Source organism: Mytilus edulis, chromosome 2 (genome assembly GCF_963676685.1).
Source record: "Mytilus edulis chromosome 2, xbMytEdul2.2, whole genome shotgun sequence".
NCBI lineage: Eukaryota > Metazoa > Mollusca > Bivalvia > Mytilida > Mytilidae > Mytilus > Mytilus edulis.
This window is the reverse complement of record NC_092345.1, coordinates 47,343,959-47,371,156: the sequence shown is the minus strand read 5'-3', so window position 1 is coordinate 47,371,156 and position 27,198 is coordinate 47,343,959. Positions and strand designations below refer to the sequence as shown.

At 31.8% G+C, this 27,198-nt stretch overlaps 1 protein-coding gene across 1 annotated transcript in view; it reads right to left on the bottom strand.

The window, feature by feature from the left end:
* Positions 1-27,198, bottom strand: part of LOC139512306 (uncharacterized) — a 270,683-nt gene extending 243,485 nt beyond the window's left edge. The window contains exons 1-6 of the mRNA XM_071299813.1: positions 26,963-27,198; positions 17,700-17,807; positions 10,384-10,507; positions 7,224-7,350; positions 2,970-3,092; positions 1,946-2,084 (exon numbers count right to left, since the gene is read on the bottom strand). Of these exons, the coding sequence (XP_071155914.1) occupies positions 1,946-2,084; positions 2,970-3,092; positions 7,224-7,350; positions 10,384-10,507; positions 17,700-17,807; positions 26,963-27,017 (676 nt within the window). The 5' untranslated portion in view covers positions 27,018-27,198. The remainder of the gene's footprint in view (positions 1-1,945; positions 2,085-2,969; positions 3,093-7,223; positions 7,351-10,383; positions 10,508-17,699; positions 17,808-26,962) is intronic.

The following is a 27,198-nucleotide window of genomic DNA, read 5'->3' as shown; positions in this document are numbered from 1 at the left end:
CAAGTTAGTGTAGAAGTTGTGAAAAAAAAACTGACAGATTAAATTCTGAAATTTTTGGAACAATAAACGAGAAAAAAGTTCTAAATCATCAAGGGGTTTCCTTTAATCCGTTCTGATAATATTGTAACGATTTTAGTAAATCAATCTACATTAAAATGTAAGTTTACTCTAGGGAATATGTGGACAAAATGCTTGAAATTTGACAATAAGGGTCTTATGTCAATTGAACGACAAATTAAAAATATTTCGAAATCGATTTTTTTTCTCATTAATCCCAACAAAAGTGTGTAGTTTTCAGTACATGGATCTAAGCCAACTCGGGTAAGTGTGTGATATGAGAAAAGGTGACATAAATGTAATAGTTCTAGCCCCATAACACTTCAGTGACAGATCAAAACACAACGTGCTGCAAACAGACAGATGAATGGACAGACTGAGTACAACATACCATAATATGTCCTTACGGAATATACAAATGTTGTAGACTGCGTATGATTTCATGTAAAGAAATAGAACGTTGTTACACGCCTTACGATGAAAAACAATGTGAAAAAAAGTTTTAAAAAAAAGGAGTGCTAAACACAATAAACACGTGTGACCTGCCAAATATGTCGACAAATATATTTTCTAAGTTATAGTTCATATCAATCTCTTCAAACTGATCAACTGATGAAAGATCATAACCCTTTGCATCAGTGAAAGGTCGCCAGAATGAAGCAAATGTAGTGCAATAAAAAGTATGTTTACCATCAAAATGCAAATTCCAGTGAATCGACTTCACTATAAAAAAAGAAGATGTGGTATAATTGCCAATGAGACAACTATCCACAAAAGACCAAAATGACACAGACATTAACAACTATAGGTCACCGTACGGCCTTCAACAATGAGCAAAGCCCATACCGCATAGTCAGCTATAATAGGCCCCGATAAGACAATGTAAAACAATTCAAACGAGAAAACTAACGGCCTTATTTATTTTAAAAAAAAATGAACGAAAATATGTAACACATAAACGACAACCACTGAATTACAGGCTCCTGACTTGGGTTAAGCTCATAAGTCAAAGACAAACTGACAATCCCATGATAGAAAACAAACAAAAAAACGACAAAAAGACGAACAACAGTTTATAAACACAACATAGAAAAAAAGCAAAGACTACATCAACATGAACTCCTTTAAAACCAGGGTTCACTTCAGATACCTCGTACGGGTAAGTAGATCCTCCTCCGCATGTGGCAACTTTCGTCTCTCACATGTAAGTACACATTTCTGTGATAATACTAACTATATGATGTCTCATGAGTAATAAGTTATTAACAACAGATATTAAATACGGTTTATTGAGTAACAATAGTTTTGTTTTCCATCAAAAAATAATTGTGTACTTGTTATTTGAATATTATTTTGCTCTAGTTATATTATTACTGCACGAAGTACTAATATCAGAGATGATTTACTAGAATTAAAGACATTTTATAATTAAGATTAACACCCTTTGACATATTTTTTTTACAAAATTTGATCGCAACTAAAAAAGATATTTCAGCTCTCATCTCAAAATTTTAACCATGCAATTATGTTTAGATCAAAGATATTAATAAACCGTTAGAATTATTAAAGTTATCGTATTCAAGTCAAACTTCCGTTAATTAGTGGTACCGATACATTTAACTAGGTGTTCATGTGTTCCAACCTTCAGATATAAAAAGAAAGCATATTTGATGGAAATGGATGGTTGGAATATTTTTTTTATTAATTACATTGCACTTGCGTCATTATAACTAACAAATTTTCATGTAAGTAGGTTCGGCTTATATTTTTCAATAGTTAATCAAACAGAGAGATGAATTCAAACTGTGCATTTTAAAAGACAAAAACAAATTGGCGAACTGATATAGTGAAAGAGCGATACCTATTGCATTAGCATTTAAATATTTACCAAATATCTGTATTCCTGCATCAGGTTTAGTAAAGATAACAGATACACCTGCATGTATTTCTAGGGTTACTGATGGCCTTATTTCAATTGTTCTGTTGATGATCACTGGACTTTGACTTGGAATCCATGCTGTGTTTGTCTAAAAACAGATATGCCAGTATAGATCCAATATTATATAATCAACATTTGTAAGAAGCAAGTCCTTTTTAAAAACATAGTGATGACAGCATATATAGCTTTTTGTGTTGATATGAATTATCATTGATATGGTCATTATTAGACATTATTAGAAATTATCTACTTACACAAGGTTTTACTAAGGATTTTCTATATAGATTAAATGCACAAATATAATCAAAAGAACTCTGCTCCAAGAATCATATATTGTGTGAAACATTGAAAAATCCATATGATATACACATAATTACGTACGTACTTCAAGTAGATATTTGCCAAGTGACAAGAAGTAGTACGGATTCAGGGTTCGATGAAACATTGAGCTATACTGATATCTTCACGGATGGCATACACAGCACATTCATTGAAACGCATATATGTGTACACATCGCTCATCGTCAATATTCACGTAGAGAAAGTGCAGTCATGGTTGCTGCATGTGTTTGCTCATTTGAACTAACTTAAAAAAATGTAATGTAAACATTCACATGCGACTTTCTTGAAAAGAAAAAAAAATCATCAAATAAAAGACACTTGCTCATAGGCGGATCCAGGGGGCCTGGGGGGCCAGGGCCCCCCTTTCGTGGGAAAAATTTGGTTGATTATATAGGGAATCACTGATGCATGACTGGAGTGCCCCCCCCCCCCTTTAGGTCAGTCAGCGCCCCCCCCCCCCCTTTTAGGAAAAGTTCTGGATCCGCCACTGTTGCTTAATTTGAAAAGAGACCAATAGTTGATGATAACTCTTTTGCAATTGAAATGAATATTCATAAAATCAAAATATAAGTCAAGAGTTCAGATTACTATGTCGTGACGAATACACTATTACTAAATAGGTGTACAATACCTCAACATCCTTTGAAAAATAGGTAACTGATTTTGTTTCATCTTGCAAATGACAACCATATAGCTCCACCTTCAAAGATGGAAGTCCATAGTAGTAAGTTGGATTAAAGATTAAATACCTTGTCTGAAATGTTGGAGGAAAATATAACTAAATTTATGCATGAAAATATGTGAAAATACATGAAGCATTTATTAAATCTTGAAAGCAATAATAATTTTTCCAATCAACTAATATATACTACTGAACAGAATGTTTGAGGTTCTGTGGCATTTTAATAATGTAAATGACAGGTACTGAATTTTACAGTGTAATAATTGTGTACTAGAAAAAGAAAAACAAGATCGCTATGCTGCGCTAAATTTCTCCATCTACAGTATGTATAATGAATACAATTGTGTGCACATTATAGACTAAAAAAACAGGAACACAAATTGTAATTTAAAATGCATTTGTATGTTTTTTGTTTTGTTTTTTTTTTGCTGTTCTTAACAATTTGAAATAAATGTGGTGCTTCTACAAAGAAAGGAACATGATTTTTACAGGATTTCTATATATGAAAGTAAACTTTTGAGACAAAATTGGGAATATATCTTAATAAGCATTATTACATTATTGCCTATTACAAATATGATCATTGTGATGCATTCACTAGGTGTCATCATTCAAACGGAAAACAATGGTGTCATTATACATTTGTAGTACAGTAGTAAAGAAATAACGATAATCTATAGTAAACTCCTAATGATGGGAAACCATCCTAGAGTATGAGTGTTTTGTAAAACCTTATCGAATATGTTGCTGCACAAGGTAAGATGATACGCTAGTCCAAAAACTGGTGAAAGATCTCCCATATGAATATTGAATCGAAATAATAGTACATATGTTAAAAAAATAGGATAGCAAGCAACACTGCCAAATGTAAGAGCAAAATGACGAAGAAGAAGAGGATTTATGTTCTAAATTTGTCATTGTGTCACAATATGTTTCAATAGTCCAAAACATTATCAAAGTGCCATAAGTTCTAAAGAATTAAATCAAATTGAAATATAGTATGATCATGAGAAATTAATGACAAATTTTTTCAACAAATGTACAGAGTTTCCATTAAACCATTTCTGCGTATTGAAGAGTTTCATACAAACACACGGTAGTTTTCATTTGCATGCAAAGCAAAAACACATCTTGGATGACTGGTCAGGATGCCCAATAAATGTTTGAAAGAAATCATCTCAGGAAAATTCAACAAACATTTGATTTCTGCAAAATTTCATTAACATATAATTCAAACCTTCAAGAATTTCACAATTATCATACCTTTCAATAAAATTGAGAATGGAAATGGGGAATATGTCAAAGAGACAACAACCCGACCAAAGAGCAGGTAACAGCCGAAGGCCACCAATAGGTCTTCAACGAAGCGAGAAAAGCCCGCATTCTGAGGTGGGCCTCAGTTGGCTCCTAAATAAAAATGTGTACTAGTTCAGTGAAAATTGACGTCATACTAAACTCCAAATCATATAAATGAACTAAAATTAAAAAACATACAAGAATCTCTATCTATTATTATCAAATTAGACCTGCAACCCCATATTACCACAGAATAAAGTTCAGAATTATCTTAATAATTGTAAACAATATCTTATAAATTTTGTAAGATATACTGAACATTAAATAAGTTTATCTAATGTAAAAGATATCTATAACTTTTTTTAAACAAGTTAGAAGTTGACACTGCTGACAAACACTCACAAACCCTTACATGTATTGACAGATGCTTCCTCTAGACCCTTGATATACATAAAACTATTGATATACCTTTGAAAAATGAACCAGGAGTTTCTGTGACCTTGGCTGAACCAACAAATTTGGAGGCAAAGTATCCAATGAAAAGTAAAATAACAAAAATACCGAAAAAATCTAAACGGAAACTTCCTAAGCAAATGGCAAAATCAAAATCTCAAACACAGCAATCGAATGGATAACAACTGTCATATTCCTGACTTGGTACAGCCATTTATCGTTGAAAAGCTAAAGGCTACAGTTAAGATATCTCAACTTCAAACAAAAGATTTTGAAGAATTCTATATTTATGTTTGGTTTATTTGACCTTCAAATTAGGACGAATCGTTTCTTTCCTTTTACCAACAATTTATCTAAGTCCTATTTAATCCAATTTGGTACATCCAGAGCAACAAAACTAACATTTATTTGTATATTTTAAGTCTACTTTAGTAGCCGTGGTCCTGACTTTTTAACCGAATAGTGAAGATTTGGTCTCCTTCCATCTAAATTTAAAACATACAAAGGAAACTCAAATTATCATCTGTAAATCAATGTACTTTTTTCTTTTAATTCATTTCTAGTTACAGGAATTTTTAAATTTTTAGCCTACAAATTAGACTCCGAAATCAACAAGCCTCTTGGCTTTTGCTTTATCTTCGATTGGTTTAAGTTTCATCCCCCAAAATAACAACGGAAACTCAAGATAAGCATGTTCTTAAATCTATTTATAGAAACAACAAACTAGAACTTTTTTAAGGGAGTAATACATTTAATAAGTTATCACATGAATTAACGAAGAGAAGATATCTAACTAGTTTTTATACTATATTTACCCGGAAAGCGTAAATTCGTTGTTTATATTCTTTAAACAAATGCTCTCATATCTTTGTTAGATATCTGATATACTTCATGAGATATCTTAAACATTTATTATGTAAAGTATATTATAAATAAATGAAAAATGTGTTCATGGGACACAGATGCCCCCGCTAGTAAATATACGGCAAATTCTGCAATTTTTCAATTACATTTGGAAAATAACACAAGAAGGGCGAATGAGAAGCCCCCCAAAATTCGAATTTAATATGTGTTTGGTGGTAGGAAACATAAGTTTTAAGTTTTATAACATTCAGTTGAGGCAAACTAAAGTTAGAGTGCACTAACCGCATATGTAGCAATTAGTCCATTTTTAAAGAGACATAACTCAAAAACGGTGAAAGTCATGCGATCCAAATTCAAATCATTACAAACTGCTCAGAGTCTGAAAAGACCATATTTTGTGCTCGACCAGTAAGGTCGAACACAAATTTTACTTGACAAGACTCGACATAATCTCGACAGTACTTCACTGTTCTTAACTGTACTCGACTTTGGTCTCGACTCTACTTAATAAGTCTGATTAAGTACTTGACAATTTTGGAATAGTCTGAATATGGTATCACTATCGACCTGTCTCGACCAGTCTCGACTCAGTCTTGACCAGTATTGACCTTTAATTTGTCTAGTCTTGTCTGAATAAGACCATCTATCTCAATTATATATTGATCTTACAAAATTCCAGGTTATTTGGTAGTTTGGTGTATTGCTGTCAGATTTAAGGATTTGATTAATAGATAAAAAGAATTTTTAGTTCTGACTAAATTCAGATAGTCATCTTGAAATTTTTTTATAACTTTTCGCCTTTAAACATTTTTATAACTTTTCCAAATCAACTTGAATTTTCATCAAAATCTACAGCTATTAATTTAATCCTTAAATTTGACAGCAATAAACCAACATGACCAAACTACCCAACAACCTGGCATTCTGTAAGATCAATATATAATTGATATAGCGGTATAGTTTAATGAAAATCCAAGTTGATTTGAAAAAGTTATAACAAAATTTAAAGGTGACTATCTGAATTTAGTCCAAACTGAAAATTCTAGCTTTTTTTACCTATTTATTAAATCCTTAAATTTGACATCAATGCACCAAACAATCAAACAGCCTGGCAATCTGTAAGATCAATTTATAATTGATATAGCGGTAAAGTTTTATGAAAATCCAAGTTGATTTGAAAAAGGTATAAAAATAATTAAAGGTGACTATCTCAATTTCATCAGAACGGAAAATTCTAGCTTTTTTTTAAAGGTCTTTTAAATTTGACAACAATGAACCAAACTATCAAATAACCCGGAATTTTGTAAGATCAATATAAAATTGAGATAGATGGGCAGATTCAAACCAGTCTAGACTAAATGTAAAGGTCGAGACTGAATCGAGACAGGTCGAGACTGGTCAAGACTGAGTTGAGACTGGTCGAGACAGGTCAAGGATGGTCAAGACTGAGTCGAAACTGGTCGCGACTGGTCGAGACCATATTCAGACAATACTAAAATTATCAAGTACTTAATAAAATGCTAAGATGAGTAATTGTGTTGAATGTATAAAATCAAGCTATCAATAAATTTACACAAAATTTCTATTTACCTCAATCACAGGATCAAAAGTGATATTGGTTTCTAAACCAGTCCTTTCAAATTCTTCACCAAATACATTACTAGACAGACGAGAGTTGTAAGGAATCCATTCAAAGTTGTTTTCACTATACAAAACCCTAAAACCATTTTAAAAAATTCAGTGAAATACAAATACAATAATAAGTACAGAAAACCTTTTATATTATCGCATCTTTAATCAACATTCAAACATACTCATAAAGAGGTTCGTAGAACTCTTTGTCTCACATACGATAAATAGCATCGCTGTACAACTGTTATGTCAACTGCAAACAGAATTCCTTTTGTTGGTAATTTTAAAATACGGGAGATAATTAAACGTTTTTCTTCAGATGATATTTCTAGATGATGAAGATGCTTCTATTAAAATTCGTTACGTTTGTTAAAGGTTAAACACAAGATGTTTATACGATTTAACCCCAAACTGTATGCAAATGTTAATTGCAAAAACAAAGTCCACTTATTAGTAAAATACTGAAAAATGACAAAGGAAAATCATTTTCCAAATAGATTTGGTAGTGAAATTTTACAAATTCCATGAAGGTTTGACAAAGTTATTGATGTCTTGAAAAAACTTTAACCACAAACTGAACCTAAATTTTGATGACGCTCAAAACGAAAATGACAATGTAGGATATCTGCATCTTACTTGCAAAAATGTCATTCAAAAATCAAACAAAATGATTTCAGCATAGGGTGAAATGAGTAATATTGGGGAAAAGTGTTCCTGATTGTCAGTACAGCTGTTTGTTATAGTATGCATTCAATCGGTCAATATTAAAATAATAGTTATAAATATACCTGACCTTTGCTTTGAAATTTTAGTGATTTAGTTGTTCATTGTAGAAGTTGATGAAACAAAATTAGGTACCCACTTTTTCAATCCACCCGGCATCACTATACAAAAATCCGGTTGAGGGCTTCGTCCAACCCGGCTAAAAATGGTCGAAATCCCATAGCTCTAAACAAACTAAGTTAAACCATATATCTGATTGAATAGTAGTTTACCTATTTGATCAAATGGTCGTTTGAAAAATCAATTGCAAATGTATATGGTACAACCCACATAAATCCTTCTTCCTTAATGAAAAAGTTACATATGCTAGACATACTTACTGGAATTGTTATGAGATGATTAGAGCTGGAAATGTTCATTTTGATAACATCTATGTACGTTTCGGATTTAAAGTGTTTTGAAAGGTTTTATGTATTCCTAGGGACAAAATTTGTGCCCTTTTAATAGTTGACTTATCCCTGTATTGTTACTATCTCAGTTAATGGCCAAACTCAGTAAAGACCCTATCTAAATTTCATTATATTGACTAGTTCAGCAATACTTGCAGTCATCGTGAGGATATTTTTTCGCTACATAATGAAGGCTGCCAAAATGTTCCCTAAAATACTTACTTTAAATCAATCTAAATGTAGAAACTAAATTTAGAAACAGAAGTATATGAAGAAAAAAAATATCCAAACAGGATAGCACATTCTAACTTTCACAGCGATGTTGTTTATCTAGGCCTTAAATCTAGATACGCTCCAGGTAAACTTATCGATCCCTAAAATAAACTTACTCTAAATGGTTTCAATTAGATATTTGAATGTTGTTTGTTTTAAATGATATAGATATTGATTTTGTAATAAATAAATTAAATTAAATTAAAACACAACTTAATATAATTGCTATACACCTACATTTACTTTCCTACATTCTGTCGATACCCGTATTTTGACACAGCAAAAGATCGTGTTTCATCTCAGACAGTAAATGACGTATTTACACTAAGTCCATTGGATGTTGGATGTACACCACATGATATTTGAATCTTGTTTACATGATTTGTTTTATATTTGTTGTTCTTGGCTTTGAACTAGCTAAGTTCTCTCAGATCTGTACTTTGTGTCTATAGTGTTTTTATTAGATGTTTTTCTGCTTGGTATCGTTCTGATGAAAAACTTTCTAACTGAATTTTTAATAGATATAAGAGATGTGATATGAGTGACAATGAGACACATCTCCATCCAAGTCACAATTTGTAAAAGTAAACCATTATAGGTCAAAGTATGGCCTTCAACACGGAGCCTTGGATCACACCGAACAGCAAGCTATAAAGGGCCCCAAAAATGACTAATGTAAAACATTCAAACAGGAAAAGCAACGGTATAATCTATATATAAAAAACGAGAAACGAGAAACACTAATGAACCACATCAACAAACGACAACCACTGAACATCATGTTCCTGACTTAGGATAGATGCAAACAAATGCAGCGGTTTTAAACGTTTTAATAGGTGCCGACCTTCACTCTAACCTGAAACAATAGTTTAACATCACAACATAGAAAGACACACTACAAAGTAACAATTGAAATGACTTAACTTAATCAAAAGACATATTAACAAAAATAAGTGAACATACACTGAACGAATACATTTGATCTCTAAGTTTATTCTGATGTTATGTTGTTGTGAACTCTTACATTATTTGATCTCTTGTGGAAAATTGTCTCATTGACAATCATACCACATCTTCCTATTCCTAAATAGAGCATATGATAAATAATCCTACTAAGTATGAAAAATATGTTTAAGGCTCTGGGAATTATGTATCCGATGAACAAAGGACAGGGACCATTACCAAATTTCCTGTTGCGTGACACCCGGGGTACAATGATGAATAAACCTGATGTCCTTAGATCAACTTTCAGATAGTTTCAAGGTCATCCTGGTAAAATATCTAGTAAGACTGTTGCCTCATTGCACTCATAATGGAAGCTACGCTGCTGTTAGTGTTCATTCTGATGACCGAAGGAAGTAAAATAAGAGTGATGACGTCACAATTTAGAGAAAATGGAAACTGACTTTGTGTGGGTAATTCAAACAAGTTTATTTAGATATACCAAAATAATGACCTTCTGACATTCGTTTCACTTGTAAGTGGTTTCAGTACTTTTTTTACAAAGTAGTAGATTGGGTTAAAAATGACATTGGAGTTTAGTTTCTTTCTCCGTTGTGTTAATTGTTGTGGGTAAATAAAGGATCAACCATCAAAACTGATCAGGAAATCACTAACAGTACTAAAAGTCATAAATAAAACGTTTTATAATATTGCTATATATATATATGTACCGTAAGGTCTTGGTGTACCAGCCATTATTTATCCGACTAAACAAAATCCCTGTAATCTGCCATGTACCATTTAGGTCAATTTTAAGGTATTGGAACTTGTCATATTTTGATGCTCCCCATCCAACTATAACAAAAATGTTATAATTCAAAAACTAGTTTTAAAACTTGAATTTGTAAATTTTAAACAATATTTATTTGGACTTAAAAAAGCTCAAAACTTATACTCCATCTAGAATGTACTGAAGCGTATTAGAGCCATCCTTTTTTAATATTGTTTTCAAATTGTCGACTTTAATCTTGGAATTATCAGTTTTAATCTTGGAATAAGCAACTTTAATCTTGGAATTATCAACTTTATTCTTGGAATTTCCAACTTTAATCTTGGAATTATCAACTTTATTCTTGGAATTTCCAACTTTAATCTTGAAATTATCAACTTTAATCTTGGAATTATCAACTTTAATCTTGGAAATGACTGATATTTTACTTCTAGCCCATAGTTTATTGTGTTTCTCCGTATACTTAATCTACTCATAGGTCTGGAGCTGGCATGTCAGTTAACTGCTAGTAGTCTGTTGTTATTTATGTATTATTGTCATTTTATTTATTTTCTTTTGTTACATCTTTTGACATCAGACTCGGACTTCTCTTGAACTGAATTTTAATGTGCGTATTGTTATTGTTTTACTTTTCTACATTGGCTAGAGGTATAGGGGGAGGGTTGAGATCTCATAAACATGTTTAACCCCGCCGCAATTTTGCGCCTGTCCCAAGTCAGGAGCCTCTGGCCTTTGTTAGTCTTGTATGATTTTAAATTTTAGTTTCTTGTGTATAATTCGGAGTTTAGTATGACGTCCATTATCACTGTACTATTATGCATATTTTAGGGGCTAGCTGAAGGACACCTACGGGTGCGGGAATTCTCGCTACATTGAAGACCCATTGGTTGCCTTCGGCTGTTGTTTGCTCTATGGTCGGGTGGTTGTCGCTTTGACATATTCACCATTTCCTTTCTCAATTTTATCATAATTATTTTCGCGGCTAAATTTTTGATAAAATGTTTAAGAAAAATAGACGTGTATCTAAAGTATTGTATATATTCACGCAGCCTAATATCCATGAAAAGGAGAGGGTGTAACTTCCTTTAAATGAGTATACGTTGATATACCAAAAATATGGGTCATCATTTTGCTAGATTATATATATATGACGCTACTTTTTAATGACATTCTATGTTCTTTTATAACCTTTTATTAATAATGTATGTATGTTCTACATATCTTATATAAATATGATATTGGAAATTTTATATTAATGGCCAATTGTGGTATTTAAATCAATCAGGTGCTTTATATTTACATAAATATAACGGCCTAGCCAAGATCAGATGTGCATTTTGTGTTTCACATGAAGTCAAAAATGAGTATCACCTCAGGGAAAAACTCTTTTGATATTTTGGTTCAAAAATGGTTTAAATTATGAAAAATTGCCATCGTTAGGCTAACACTGGAAGCATTTATATAATTACATGCAGTTTTTGGAAGAAATATTTAATATTTTTATTAAATAAATGTTGTTTGAAAACTGTATAATTTTCTTTAATGGTTGGCTTCAAGACATGGTCACCAGTGTCAGATTTTTGGTCAATGACAAAGACAACAAAATATGTTTAGAATTATTGAATATCAAACATTTTAATTGAAAAAAAAATGACAAGAACATGTTCAACTCACAGTTATTTCAAACAACAGGAGCTTTCTTGGATCATTAATCTTATTGGATAAAACTGTTTCTAAAATTATCTATAAATAACAAAACTTCCAAAAAAAAACTTTCTTTTGGTATATAGAACATTAAAATAACTTGATGCATATTCTTACAATAAACAATCAAACTTAGCAATACAATTTATATGTTTTGTCTACGGACAAGACATTGTATTCATATTTAATGAAATGCATTATTAAAACCTAATTTTGATATAGCTGAAAGTGTTCTCTTGAAAAAAACAACATACATTTTATCAGGTTTATCTATTAAATGATGCTTAACTTCGAGGGAAATGGAAACAAATACATTTTGATAATGTCTACGGACAAGACATTTTATTGATATTCAATTAAATGCTTTCAAAGATGATTGTTAAAGTTAAGATTAAAAGTTAATAATTAAATTTTAAGCTGTGTTTTTTAAATTTGGGAAAATATAAAAATGTACCCATAATTCTTTACATATCTCAATAATTTATTGATTAAGCCAAAATGAAGACACATTCTTTTAACTGAAATCCATATATCTGACTGTTTAAAACAATCAAACTATTATTAAAACTCAATTTTGACATAGTTGAATGTGTTCTCTTGAAAAAATAACATACATTTTATTTATCAAATTAGGCTGAACTCAAGGAAATTGGATACAAATATATTGTGGTAATGTCTACGGACAAGACAATTTCAGTTAGAAAAAAAATCTGTTAGAATTAATTGTGACTATATTTATGTTGAAAATACTGAGTTTTAATTTGAATAGATAACTTTCATCACCTATAAATAAGATTTAAGTTCCATAGCAGACAAATAATTGAATTCAATACTTGTTATGTACAAGTGTCTTGTCCGTAGACACTTCCTCATCCGCTGTTAATACTGAAATGCAAAAGATAAAGTTAGAGAGAGAGAAATACTTTTTCTTCATTTGATTTAGTTAATCTTTTAAGGTATGCATCAACTGGAATAAACAATATTGAAGTAAAATAAGGTATGCTTTTTTATGACTGATAATCTGACACTTTTTAAAATCCACTCCTGTAAAGTAATTTTACAAAAATTGATAACACTTAAATTACCATTTATTTATTAAAAATAAGATATTTCTAAGTTTAAACAACACATAGGACTAATTAAGACCCATAAGGCCAAGCAATATTTATAAAAAGACATGTCTACGGACAAGACATGTGTCTACGGACAAGACATTCTGACATATTTTTGAATTTTTTCCTCTATTAATAGATGGTAGAAAAAAAGGTTAGTAGTGTTTACATATCTACAAAAGAACAGGAACTTAGCAATGCAACATTAATGTAATTATGCTTCCAGTTTACTAGGGAATGCATGTCTACGGACAAGACATTTTTTCACTTTATTTGTATATCCAACTTTGATGGCATATTATATCTCCAGCTAGGGTACTGCAATTTGGATAAATGAGGTAGTTTTTGATAATGTATATACTAGAAGAGAAAACAAAACACATAATAGCATAAATTTGATTTATTTTTCTCTTTTATCACTACACTGAGCAAGCTAAAAACAAAAGTACAAAATTGCATAACAAGCGCATAGTATTCAACTTTTTATATTAACTTTGTAACCACTGAAGATTTTTTGTTGCAACAACCAGTAAAAAAAAGAAGAATAAATTGTCTATAACAGTGAACCAATAATATAGTTCAAATTAAGTTCACTTATTAACTATCAATTGATAAAAATAGTGAAATTTTAAATGAAACAACATAACGTGAAATTTTGCCCATTTTCAGCGTGTATTTTAGTGGTTTTTTTCAAAACGGTACCACCTATACATGATATTTGATATTCATTGTGAAACCCTACATTCTCTTCTTCAGTTCAAAGATGTATTACTGTAATATGTAAAGTTTATATTCTTGTCTTTACAAGCCTATAACATGGACCCAATATGAAATGCACATCTGATCTTGGCTAAGCCGTTAAGTCCCTGAATCTGTGCATTTTAAAGTCAAAATATAAGTAAAGATCATACTTTGTATATATTTATATATAAATATAGGTACCAAAAATTAGTGAATGTTATATAGAAATGGGTAGATTTTTTAAGGCAAAAAATGGCACATCCCGACCAAAATTTTCGAAGTTACCACATCCCCCCACCGCAGTTGCTAATGTCAAAAATTTAAATATCCAATTCTACTTATGTATGCAGTACATGCATTTATTATTTTATCTTGCTGAATAGGCGGATGTGCATCGATGTTTACAAAAGCAATCACCAACAAAAAATAAACTAAAGCAAATCAAACTTAATTGCACCGTTTGGCCGAGGCGAGAGTCCAGTGAGCCAAAAATCACGATGTTCCCGATTCAGAGATTCACTCGATTAATGAAAGTAGGAAAAATCGGTGTCGGACTGATTAGGGTCGGAAGATTAAAGTTGGAATTTCCAATTTTAAAGTTAATATTTTAAGGTTAATGTTGATTATTCCAAGATTAAAGTTGATAATTCCAAGATTAAAGTTGATAATTCCAAGATTAAAGTTGGAAATTCCAAGATTAAAGTTGATAATTCCAAGATTAAAGTCGACAATTTGAAAAAAAAAGAAGAAAAGGATGGCCCTCATACGCTTCCTTAAGAATGTGTGTTGATTTGACATTTCAGATGCAATAACTCAAAAATGAGTTGTCTTTTTTTTTTTTTAAATTCAGCAGCTTATACCCTTTGGCTTGCTGAACAGTTTTTACTCACCATATTTGCTTTATCTGCTTTAGTTTTTGAAATACAAACCAAATACTTCGAAATTTACTAAAAATTGACCTTTCAGGGGCAACTACGTCAAAATGGTCTTTTCGATTTTACAAAACAAATTCCACTTGATATAGTCCTTATCCTGCTGATAATTTTTACCTAGACAGATTTGCTATAACTGCTTTATTTTCTTAGATATTAAACAAAACTTACTAAAAATTTACCTGTCAAGTGCAATACCTCCAAAATGGAAACATTTTTACACATGTTCTGTTTTAAGGCAACAGTGGCCATGTTTGTTGATGGGTTAATCCCAGAAATCAGTTTTGATACTAAATACCCTAAAGAACATTCAGATAAGGTTAAGAAACTTTTGGCCCAGTAGTTTCAGAGGAGAAGATTAAAAACAATTACAACGACGGACGAAAAGTGATGGCGAAAGCTCATTTCGTCTTTTATACCAAATGAGCTAAACAATAAACACATACTTAAATTGTACAAAATTGGAGTCAGTATTATCAATGAAGACTATCATGCAGCAGTTCGCAAGCCATCATAGAAATCACTGCAAAAATATAAAGACAACGGACGCCTAGTGAAAGAAAAAGCTCACATGGCCTTGTATGCTGTTATATGAATTATACTTAAGAATTTTCTTAAACTGGCAATCTTTAATGTTGAATTTATAATCTTCAATTTACAGTATTCAGGCATGCATAACCAGCGGTCTTTAACTCCATAAATAATGTAAATCGTCAGGCAGTGTAATTTGTTCCTGAAATAGTACAGGGCACCCTTATATCTTTATAAATTCTTTAATCGTTAACTTAATCTATATTAAAATGAATTCAATTTAACAACTAATTATGTCCCACCTAGGGGAATTATGGTTTTCGGTCTGTGCGTCCGTTCGTTCGTTCGTCCGTCCGTCCGTTCGTCTGTCTGTCCCGCTTAAGGTTAAAGTTTTTGGTCAATGTAGTTTTTGATGAAGTTGAAGTCCAATCAACTTGAAACTTAGTACACATGTTTGCTATGATATGATCTTTCTAATTTTAATGCTAAATTAGAGTTTTGACCCCCAATTTCACGGTACACTGAACATAGAAAATGATAGTGTGAGTGAGGCATCCGTGTACTATGGACACATTCTTGTTATTTACTGATATGATATCAAATATAATGCTTCATTGCAACTTTATTATTTCATTGCACTGTATTGTATAACGATGAATTACCTTCCAAACTTAGTACAGCATGTACAAAAATGTAGGTTATTCGTTATTATTTAGTGTTTCAGACTGATGCCAGTGTTCAGTTTAACTTAAGGTCTTTCACAGATTCAATTGATGAATTTATTAAATAGTATTTTATTACAGGATAAAACTTTCACAATTGTATTTTGTTGCAAAATCTATATCAAGTTCTGGAATTTTTGCTTACTGGCACATAATTTGTTTAACGTACTTTTTTTTTTTTTATTTCAGTGACATTTTTAAATGACAAACACATCTTTTCATATTTTGCGATTTCAGCTTATTGCAAAACTTGTGAATCTAGAATGCTTTACAAAAATTTTCAGTTTTAATTGATGAAGGAAATAAAATTGAGAATGGAAATGGGGAATGTGTCAAAGAGACAACAACCCGACCAAGGAGTAAAAATACTGCAGTTTAACCGGACTTTTTCAAAATTCCTGAATTCATTTGGTGAAAAAGGGTGTTCGGATTATAAATGAAGACGGATTATACACGACTTTTTTATGGTAATTGTGCATGCTACTTTTCAATTCAAATTATTTGCTCATTATGGGTTACACATCCATGAAATCTCTGCATATTGAATTAAATTATGAGTTTGCCAAAAAAATTGTTACAAATTGATTCATAGATGTGGATATGTAAAAAATGAAATCTTGCCCTAAAATACTTTCAAACAGAAAATCAATTTTGTATTTGTGTATGCACTGACAAAAAAATATTTGGGCAATGCTTGACTTCTATAGTGATTTAGCCAAAATGTTCATTTCTTTTTTCATTTTTGTTTGTTTGTGCTAAACAGCCGTGTTTTTCATCAACCTAAAACAGTCAAATTGAATCCTTAAGCCTAACTTTTAAATTCTTCAAAAGACATACATCTGGCATCAGGTTAAAACGGTAACCAATCATGAAACATTAAAAAGGGCAAGATGAACTTAAAAACAGTATAAAAAAAACCATTTATAATATTTTGATACATGAAATCAATAATAATGTTTATCATTAATTTTTTTTTAACTCCTTTTGAATAAATTTTGAGATAAGACATGTGTTTAATGTTTGTGTGATATGAAACATCAGGAAAGGGTCAAAATAACGATTGGACTGAAGGTTGACATCACCTTTTAGCTGCAATTGAAGGTTGTTTTTAAAATGAATTTTGGATTAAATTTTCATTTACATCTCTAATGACAATGTGAGCTATTGCCTGGGTTATTGTTAAAATTTGAATTGAAGATTATAAAAAAGTAAACTTTAAGTAAAGGAGTAACCCCAAGTACGGATCATATTTTAATTCAAAACTTGAGTAAAACATTTAGTTCCAATGGTTAGCCATCTAATCCAACTCCAAGTAACAGTTTGAATTTAATTTTTCCAGATTGTTATAGTTAAATCAGAATAGATTGATATGATTCATTTTAAACCATAATCATACTGATGAAGGATATCTGTTTTCCGAAATATTTATAGATAATTACATTTAATGTTTCCTTTTTTTAATATTGGAGTTGTTTTGTACACTTTTCAAACGTTTATACATGTATATAATTATACCTCCATTTCGATTGCCTTCTTGTGCAGTATAAGAACCATATTCGGTCGATGCACTCCACTGGTCATCCCTAAGATCTATTGGTGATGGGTTTATACAAGCACTGCCATCTGAAAGTAGACAATATCAATTTATATTTCAGTTTTTAAATGTTTGGAAAAACTGGTTCTCAAATGATATAAATTTTAAATCTGAGTATTTTTTTTAATAAGAAAAAGATTTTTTTAGTACTTAGACAAGCAAATCTTTGGTACAAATGATATATAAAAATTCCTGCAACATGTCATGGGTAACTTTTTTTTTTTTTTTACCTATAATTGCTTATAGTTTTAGAAAAACAGACCAAAACACAAAAACTTAACACTGAGCAATGAACCGTGAAAATGAGGTCAAGGTCAAATAAAAGCTGCGCGACTGATATATAGATCATAAAATATTTCCATACACCAAATATAGTTGACCTATTGCATATAGTATTAGAAAAAAAGACAAAAACTCAAAAACTTAACTTTGACCACTGAACCATGAAAATGAGGTCAAGGTCAGATGACACCTGCCAGTTGGACATGTACACCTTATAGTGCTTCCATACACCGAATTTACTAGACCTATTGCTTATAGTATCTGAGATATGGACTTAACCTTGTTCACTGATCCATGAAATGAGGTCGAGGTCAATTGAAAACTGTCTGACGGGCATGAGGACCTTGCAAGGTACGCAAATACCAAATATAGTTATCCTATTACTTATAATAAGAGAGAATTTAACATTACAAAAAATCTTAACTTTTTTTCAAGTAGTCACTGAACCATAAAAATGAGGTCAAGGACACTGGACATGTGACTGACGGAAACTTCGTAACATGAGGCATCCATATACAAAGTATGAAGCATCCAGGTCTTCCACCTTCTAAAATATAAAGCTTTTAAGAAGTTAGCTAACGCCGCCGCCGCCGCCGCCGCCGGATCACTATCCCTATGTCGAGCTTTCTGCGACAAAAGGTTAATTTTTTTTAGTTATCAATAACTTTGTCAACCTCCATGGAAATTTACATAAGTTCGACAGAAGCTTTTTTTATGATCAAATCAAAGAAAGTATTAGAAATATAAGCAAAATTATCAAAACGTTATTTTTTATTTTCCATGTTTTTTTTCTGATAAAAGGACTTAAGATTGTTTGCAGTTAACTAGTAGATACTGTCTGGGGTTAAAGGTTCAGTATTTTGGTCGGTTCGATTTATGTGCTTAATGTCGATCTGGGGAGTCGATATGAAAATAAGAAGATGTGATATGATTGCCAACTCTTCACTAGAGACCAAATGACATAGAAATTAACAACTATTGATCACCGTTCGGCCGTCAACAATGAGCAAAACCCATACCACATAGTCAACTTTAAAAGGCCCCTAAATGACAAATGTAAAACAATTCAAATAAAAAAAAACTAACGGCCTGATATATGTACAGAGGGGGCGGACAGGGTAAAGGGAGACAGGGATAGAGGGGGCGGGAGAAAGGAGAAAAGGGACAGGAGATGGAGAAAAGGGGTAGAAAAATGCATTTGTATTCAGATATCGCAGATCAAATTTATTCGTTCATTGTTTAATCATACGTTTTTTGATTGAGTTAAGTCTGCCAATTGATATTTTATCGTATGCTTTTCTTTGTTGTGATGTTATGCTATTGTTTCAGAAAAAGGGAGAAGGTTTGGATCCATTAAAACGTTTAATCCCGCTGCAAATGTTTGCACCTGTCCTAAGTCAGGAATCTGATGTACAGTAGTTGTCGTTTGTTTATGTAATATATACGTGTTTCTCGTTTCTCGTTTTGTTTATATAGATTATACCGTTGGTTTTCCCGTTTGAATGGTTTTACACTAGTAATTTTGGGGCCCTTTATAGCTTGTTGTTCGGTGTGAGCTAAGGCTCCGTGTTGAAGGCCGTACTTTAACCTATAATGGTTTACTTTTTAAATATTGTTATTTGTATGGAGAGTTGTCTCATTGGCACTCACACCACATCTTCCTATATCTACAGAAATGTTTATAAAAACAAATAAAAACGAGCCGGAAAATGATTATTTTATTAAATAAGATAATAAAATACTTGAAGAAAGTGCTAATAAATGTCATAGTAATTAAAACGACCTCATAAATATTCCAAGCGTCGTCACTAATTCAATCATTACGATCTCTTTTATACGGAGAAAGACTAAAAACTAACATAATATCCAGGATTGTATTCTGAATCCGTGCATTTATAGAAACAAACATGTTACCATCCCTGTGTTTTAGATAAATTGCTTTAAAGTTGAACGAAATGCAAAGAATTTAACAGAAAAGGGATGACGCTACTGCATTCCAAATAACGTTATTTTTACGTAGAGGTATGAAAAAATATGTAACGGGATCTGAATGGTATTTGTTATTTTGCTTTCCTTTCCCCTGTCCGGTTACTTAAATTTCGTCCTAACCGGGTCCACATTCAGCTTTAAAGAAATTCAAATCTTCAACTTTTCTCTATATCAATCTAGACAAATGTGATGCCACCGCAACTTCCGTGTGTCAGATATTTCAGGCATGTTTAGAACGATTCAATACAATTTGAAATAGTTGTGTCTAAAAGACACATGTAATGCAACCATCAAAAAAGGTTTAACATTCTGTTAGTTGTAAAAATGATAGATACAATCAATTAATATCTTGATGAAATACATATTCTTAATCAAGTATACTGTATGGCGTAAACGTGTGAGTTTTTTTTTTTGGATACGATTGCTGTCAAGCAATCTGTACACGATTGCTGTCAAGCAATCTGAAGACTTTAACCATTGACTCCTTTCCAAGATCTTCCAAGGCTCTCACGTCGACCATCTTGTGCCTTACCAGGGCCGTAACTACATGAAGGCAAATGAGGCAAATGCCTCATGTTGGAAATTTCAACAACAAAAAAGTTGAAACAAAAGCTTGTTTTCACGGCGAGTGTCTTGCAAGAAGCAAGTTCTCTTCACTGTGAGTCTCTGAGTCTCAATTTTGACTTATATCCGAATATTCACAAAGTCTTTACGCTGTTGTTGGTTCTTCCTGTTACATTTGTATATTATGAACGGTTATTCTCAGCATTGCGTACGCCTAGACTGAAGACTTGGGAAATATCTACGATGACGGGTGAACGGTTGTGTGGTTTGGCAATGTTGCATGTCCAGACATTGTGCGAGAAAATATTTTAAGGAGATACGATGCTACTGGACACAGAAAAAATTGTCGTTCCTTCATGGAGAATTGAACTTAATATTAAAGAATATAAAACTGGCTCTCTTTTTAGCTGACATGGGTTAAATTAAAGTGAGACCACCAATCTCCCCGTATCAAATATATTTTGCTTTGAGAGCAGAATATTGTCGAAAAAAAAAATAGCTAAAAATTTTTGCGTCATTTTTTTCACAGCTTCTGTGGGCCTTGAGCGGCGCCAGACCCCTCGCCGACAATTTTTCGATAATATTTTGCCTCACTTTTAAAACAGGCTAGTTACGGCCCTGCTTACATTAAGAACAACTCAGATTCTTAAGATTGTCCTGTTATAACAAGTAAAAACAAACAAAGAGATTGAAACAACTTTCTGTTAATATTCTTCTCATAATCCTCATGTTTTGATATCTCCCTTTTTTTTTTTGCGTTTATTTTTCAATACGGAAAATGAGAATTATTAAAGCAGTATTTATATTTAGGGCTTTATACATTTAGAATCACGTCAGAGAGGGAATTCCGCGGTTTTGTTAAAATGCGAGAGTGGTTCCGAATACAACTATTTATCGAGCAGGTTAAAAGTTTATTTATACTTTATACTGTTATGGGGAACTCTTGTTACCTTATCGTACTACTCAATAATATTCGGAACATTTGATGCAGGGAACCGGATTTAGATTTGTCGCCCATACAAATACTTTCGTCAATTAAGAATCAAAATACGACAACACGACGAGCAAAATTTATCCGTTCTGTCGATAGACGACGATTTATATTATAAGTGCCGGCACATAAAAAAAAGGAATGTTTGCGGAAACGAGTCATGCCAACTGACCCAGAGGAAATTAAATATTTAATGAATTCGAATTGGGATTCCTCCTAGAATTCACGTAGGAAAATAGGTAATCAGGTACGAAGTGAGATACCTTCTCTCTATAATATATCAGTAACCGCTGTCAATAGTAAACTTGGAATTGATAGTAAATAGCAAATACAAGTTATTTCTAGTATAATTATCTATGTTCATATTATACAGTAAAACGCCAATACAATCGAAATTAATGGAAAACTAAACAAAAAATCACGGATTTTGGAAAAAAGGGGGAGGGCTAAAAAAAATTGTCCTGTCCCCAAGTACCTATGGTAATAATCAAAAGACAGTGCCCAGAGCAAAATTTAGAAGACAAAAAATGCATTTGTCTGTGAAGAATTAGTAATTGGACTTTGTTTGGTATGTTTGCTGTTAAATATATAACTTTTAGTCTAAAAAATAAAAGTTTTCAAATATCAATTTGACTTTTCCAAATTTCATGGAATTTTATTGTACCAGCTGGATTGGGTAGAATGCATCTGTTCTTCATGACCAAAAGACAGTATCCAGAGCAAAATTTTCAAGAAAAAAAGATTAATGTAATTTTTTTAGTATTTTACTGATAAATGTACTCAGTTATTTGTAATGGGGGAAAGTAATTAAGACATCAATGATATAGCTAGTATTTATATCTTCATCAAAATTTTATTGAATGTAATCAACATTGCGGGACATAATCAAGAATTGCATCTGAGGAAAAAGGTTGATTATTTCATACTGACAGTAGCAAACGCAAGAATAGCATAAACTCATGTATGGTACTTATAATTTGGTACGCTAGAAGTGCTACATAAAACTCATCAGTGGCACATGAATCAAAACAGTAAGAAAGCTAAATCAAATACAAAGTTGAAAGTTGAAGCACATAAAAATCAGGGTTTAGTTTAATCCATTAGAATTTTTTGTTAAATTGAATTGTGCAAATCGTTGTCTTAACATTTATTTTAAGTTCCATATTTGCAGATTTATTTTTTCAACTCAATTGCTTGAAAAAATTGTAGCTCGAGAAACCGTTTACCCAAAAGCTTTCATGCGTGATAGAATTTAGAACCTTGCCCGCGAACATCATTTAAATGTGTGCAGTTTTGGAAGACGTCTAGAGGAATTAAACATTTTTGGCCATATGAATCTTGAACCCAAAGAAATAACAGATTGACTTTTGTGTGCTTGTACAAATGTATATTTTTGACACTTAGTATGTGGGATTGATAACATTCAGAAGGAATATAGCATGCCTACTAAAGGAAAGGACTGATTTCATTGAGCCGCAACTTCTCTGAAACCATACAAAGTCGGAAATATTTGTGACATGACGTATAAATGAAGTGTTATGTACTTCCTAAATTTGTCTTTGAAACGATTTTTTTCCCGAAGAAAACGCAAATTTTTGAGAAAATATCCAAATTCCGAGACCGTTATCGATACGTGTCTTATACGCTTTCATGCATGCTCAGTCGATGTACTCCCGCGAAATCTAACTAATATAAGACAATGATGTTGATTGAACATTACAACATTCCAGGCCCTTTTGTTTTCCAATTAATTAATAACCAATGATTAACAAGTTCCGGGTCGATTCCGATACCGATCCCAATAGTACCTGTTACATAATCTGTACGTTCCGCCTCTGTCAGGCGCACCACCAAACGGTGTATTTTGGATTTGCTATATACACGGATCATAATCACACCTGAACTTCTTCATTATACAGGGATTGACACTTTGACCCAAAGAAAATATCTACAAGTAGTTTCCGGTTATAGTAAGAAAAGCAGGACGGGTTCAAACAGAAAGATTTTTTAAAGAAAAGAAAACAGTGCGCCTTACAATCAGCATGATTTTGTCAAATGACAATATGAATACTAAATATCCAGAGTGAAAATGAGGCGTAGATCCTTTAATTCAGTCACAAACCCGTGTTGTCTGGGTGTTCAGTTTTAGTATTTTCAAAATGAGAGGTTTTGAATTTCCAAGAATCAAGCAAATGTAGAGCAAATTTAAAACACAATAATTACATTGTTCATGTACAAATATACACTTGTATCAGAGATTGGCTATTTTTTAAAGTTAAAAAACGATATGAAGATTGAATCAAATAGGGAATACATGTGCAGTTGAATTATTTTTGAGAATAATACTAATATCAAATCAATGAAAAAAATGGCGATCGTATCATGCTCTTTGATAATTTTTTTTAATGAAATTTACCTAAATTTGGCATTTTGATAATATATAAAGGCACCTTACAAATTGTATTCAAAATTTCACTTGAAAAGACAAAGTTCGAAATTCTGTCATTTGTTAAAAAATATACAATAAAAAATCCTGATAATATATATGCACTCTCTAAATAAGTAAAACACTCGGCGCAATATAAAAGTTCAAGCTTGAAATTGTACATGTAGAAATAGTTAGTAGGGCTATGTTATATATTATCAAAATGCCAAATTAAGGAACCTATCTTTAAAAAAAAAAAAAAAAAAAGTGGCAATATGCGCACTTTTGGTATAAATACTAACACCTGGTACATAATTTAAAATTAAATCATAAAAACTTAGCAATATGAAATAAACTGAATAAACTCTCAGTTATATATACCAAGTCAGGAATGGGCGGTCATACATGTACGGACACGGGTAAAACAGTATGCTTCAAGGACCAAAATATATATTAAGCTTATCTGATGATGGTCTATTTTATAAGGCATTTTGTGACAAAACATAATTTTGTCTTTGATGGAAAGATGTCTCATAGGCAATTCTATACTACATCTCTTTATTACATAATGGTTTGAGTTTTCTTCGGAAATACCAGAAGTTTAAAGACTAACAATCTTTACTAAATTTACAAATTAGCTGTATAAAAATGCTCGTCCATACTGCCATGCATTTCTCCTGTGTTATCTAGATGTCTTTGGTTTTTCTGTGTCGTTAATTGGTCAGTTGCAGTCTTATTGAATCTCCCAAGTTTCCATTTACAACACTTTCCAAATACTTGAGTTAAATCAATATTTGCATGAACACTTAGTTTAATGCGATGTATATCTGCTTAACCAAAAATAATAGTGGCTGGCAGAAAATAAACCGAAAATGTAATGGTAATGAAAAATTAAATAAACAAAAAATACATGTACCTAAAGATATTGTATTTACCACAAACAATGCTACAGAAATATAAATCCAAGTCTTCATAATTACATTGTACGTATGGTAGATATGCTGGTGTTAAATATACTTTACGGTGGATTCAATGGGGACCATCAATATATAAAGATGTTTAACTAAATGCGCATATTTGTAACTAAGGAAGCGTGAAATATCAATTCAAATCAAACGTTCTGGGTGAAAATTTACCATATCCGTTACATGTACTAAAACAACATATATATATTAAAAAAAATGTATATATTACACTAATTGTTTAAATTTACATGTCTTTATAACGTTAAATTGATAAAATATAAAACTTTAAATGCTAAACAGATTTTGAAATCGGAATATCTTGTTATTGAAATGTAAATAAAACTGAAATACATTTTTTTTAATCTAATATCATATCCGCGTGATGTTAAGCTATTATACTGCTGTGAAATGGTTAATTTAAAAATTCAATTGTTATTTTGGAATGTATTCCCAAAGTAGGCCTCAAATACAGATTTTGATAATTTTCTCCAAATCTTCTGGGGATTTAAACCAACTTGAGGCTTGAACTATATAAAGCACAGCACAGTATTCGCAAACTAAATTTTCAAGATGTCTTATACAATAATTATAATGTTAAAACCTTTCTTTTTCGACGCATATGCGTTATGTTTCCATTGTTTGTACCCCCCCCCCCCCCCCCCCCCCCCCCAATAAAAAGAATTAAACTATGCTGATTGACTTTAAAAACGCAACACTCATTTTGTAGATTTTTTCTACCAAATCATGTTTGATCCTCATACAACTACTTTTCATGCTTATCATACTTCTTCCTCATTCGAAAAAATCAACATCTGACTTACCTATAGTTATTAAACCTACCGAATTATTGAGATCGCACGAATTTCAGAAAGCGAAATTTCGAACCGATAAAAGATTTTTTTCATTTTTTTTCTTTGTGAAACAGTTCTTTCAATCCTTGGCCACACTCAAATCAGTTAAAAAATGTTGCATCTCCATATTGCCAAGACTGAGGAATGAAAAACTGAATCAACCCATTAGAATACTGCAAACAGGGAAACATGAACGTACTGCAACCAGACAATTTGACGTCAGAAACTCGTCTTACTGTCCTTTCGACAATGATATCGGTAGAAGGGATTTGTTGAAGACCATCAATACCCAGATCAAGATGTAGTGACAATGCAACGTCAATATAATTTTATTACGCAACGTCATTTGCGAGACAGAACTACGACCGCAACGTCAACTGCTTATCAAATTGCTGAATGCCATTTTGCACAGATTTATGCCATAAATGTTTCCCATTAACTGAACTGCCAAAGAATCGACTGCAGAAAAACATTTCAAGCCTTAAAGTTCAACCGCATAATTACCAAAACCCATTGTAATGGGTGGACCAACGGTAAAATCAGTAGGTGAAAAACAGAACCTAAAACGTGCCAAGCAGAATTGGTTGACCTTTCTGATAATCGTTTCGGCATTTGTTACAGGCAGTCATTGCTTTTGACAGTTACACGTTCATTGATAAAGGGAAACCAGAGTTTCAGTGTATACCACAACATTTGAACGTTGAAAATGACGTAATCAATTCAACTTTCGACCTGGCATTTTTTTCAAACATTGAAGTAATGAAAGAAACTTCTGTTCATACGTTTGTTTACAAAAAATTGAATATTTGAAAATGAGAACTACAACAAATAATCTAGTGTTGCGTTTCTAAAGCCGGTCAGTATATAATGCAATTAACATTTTCCATGTTGATAAGATATGAGACGGCTAGCCTTTCTTTTTACAAAAGCTATAACTTGTAACAAAACATGTAACTTGTTATTTTCTTTGCCTACCCCTAGTCTAAATCCAGGACTTATTTGTAGCAACACTAATGCGGTCTAGATCTACTCAAGCAAAACACCACAATCATGTTCCTAGACAGAAAATATACTGACTCTCAAAAGGCAATTAAAAACTAAATAAAGCAAAACATACCTATGGAAATTGTATTTGCTGCTAGCAAAGCTACAGCTATATATATCCAAGTCATCACACTTTGTTACTTATCGCAGATATTCTGCTGTTTAATATACTGCATGTGTATTTTTGTGTAGAGCTTATACATGTAAATATATATAACTGTTTATCATGTTTATCGTATTTATTTAAATACGCACTTTTATAACTAAGGAAGCGTGAACAGTTATTTGAAAACAAACATCCTAGATGAC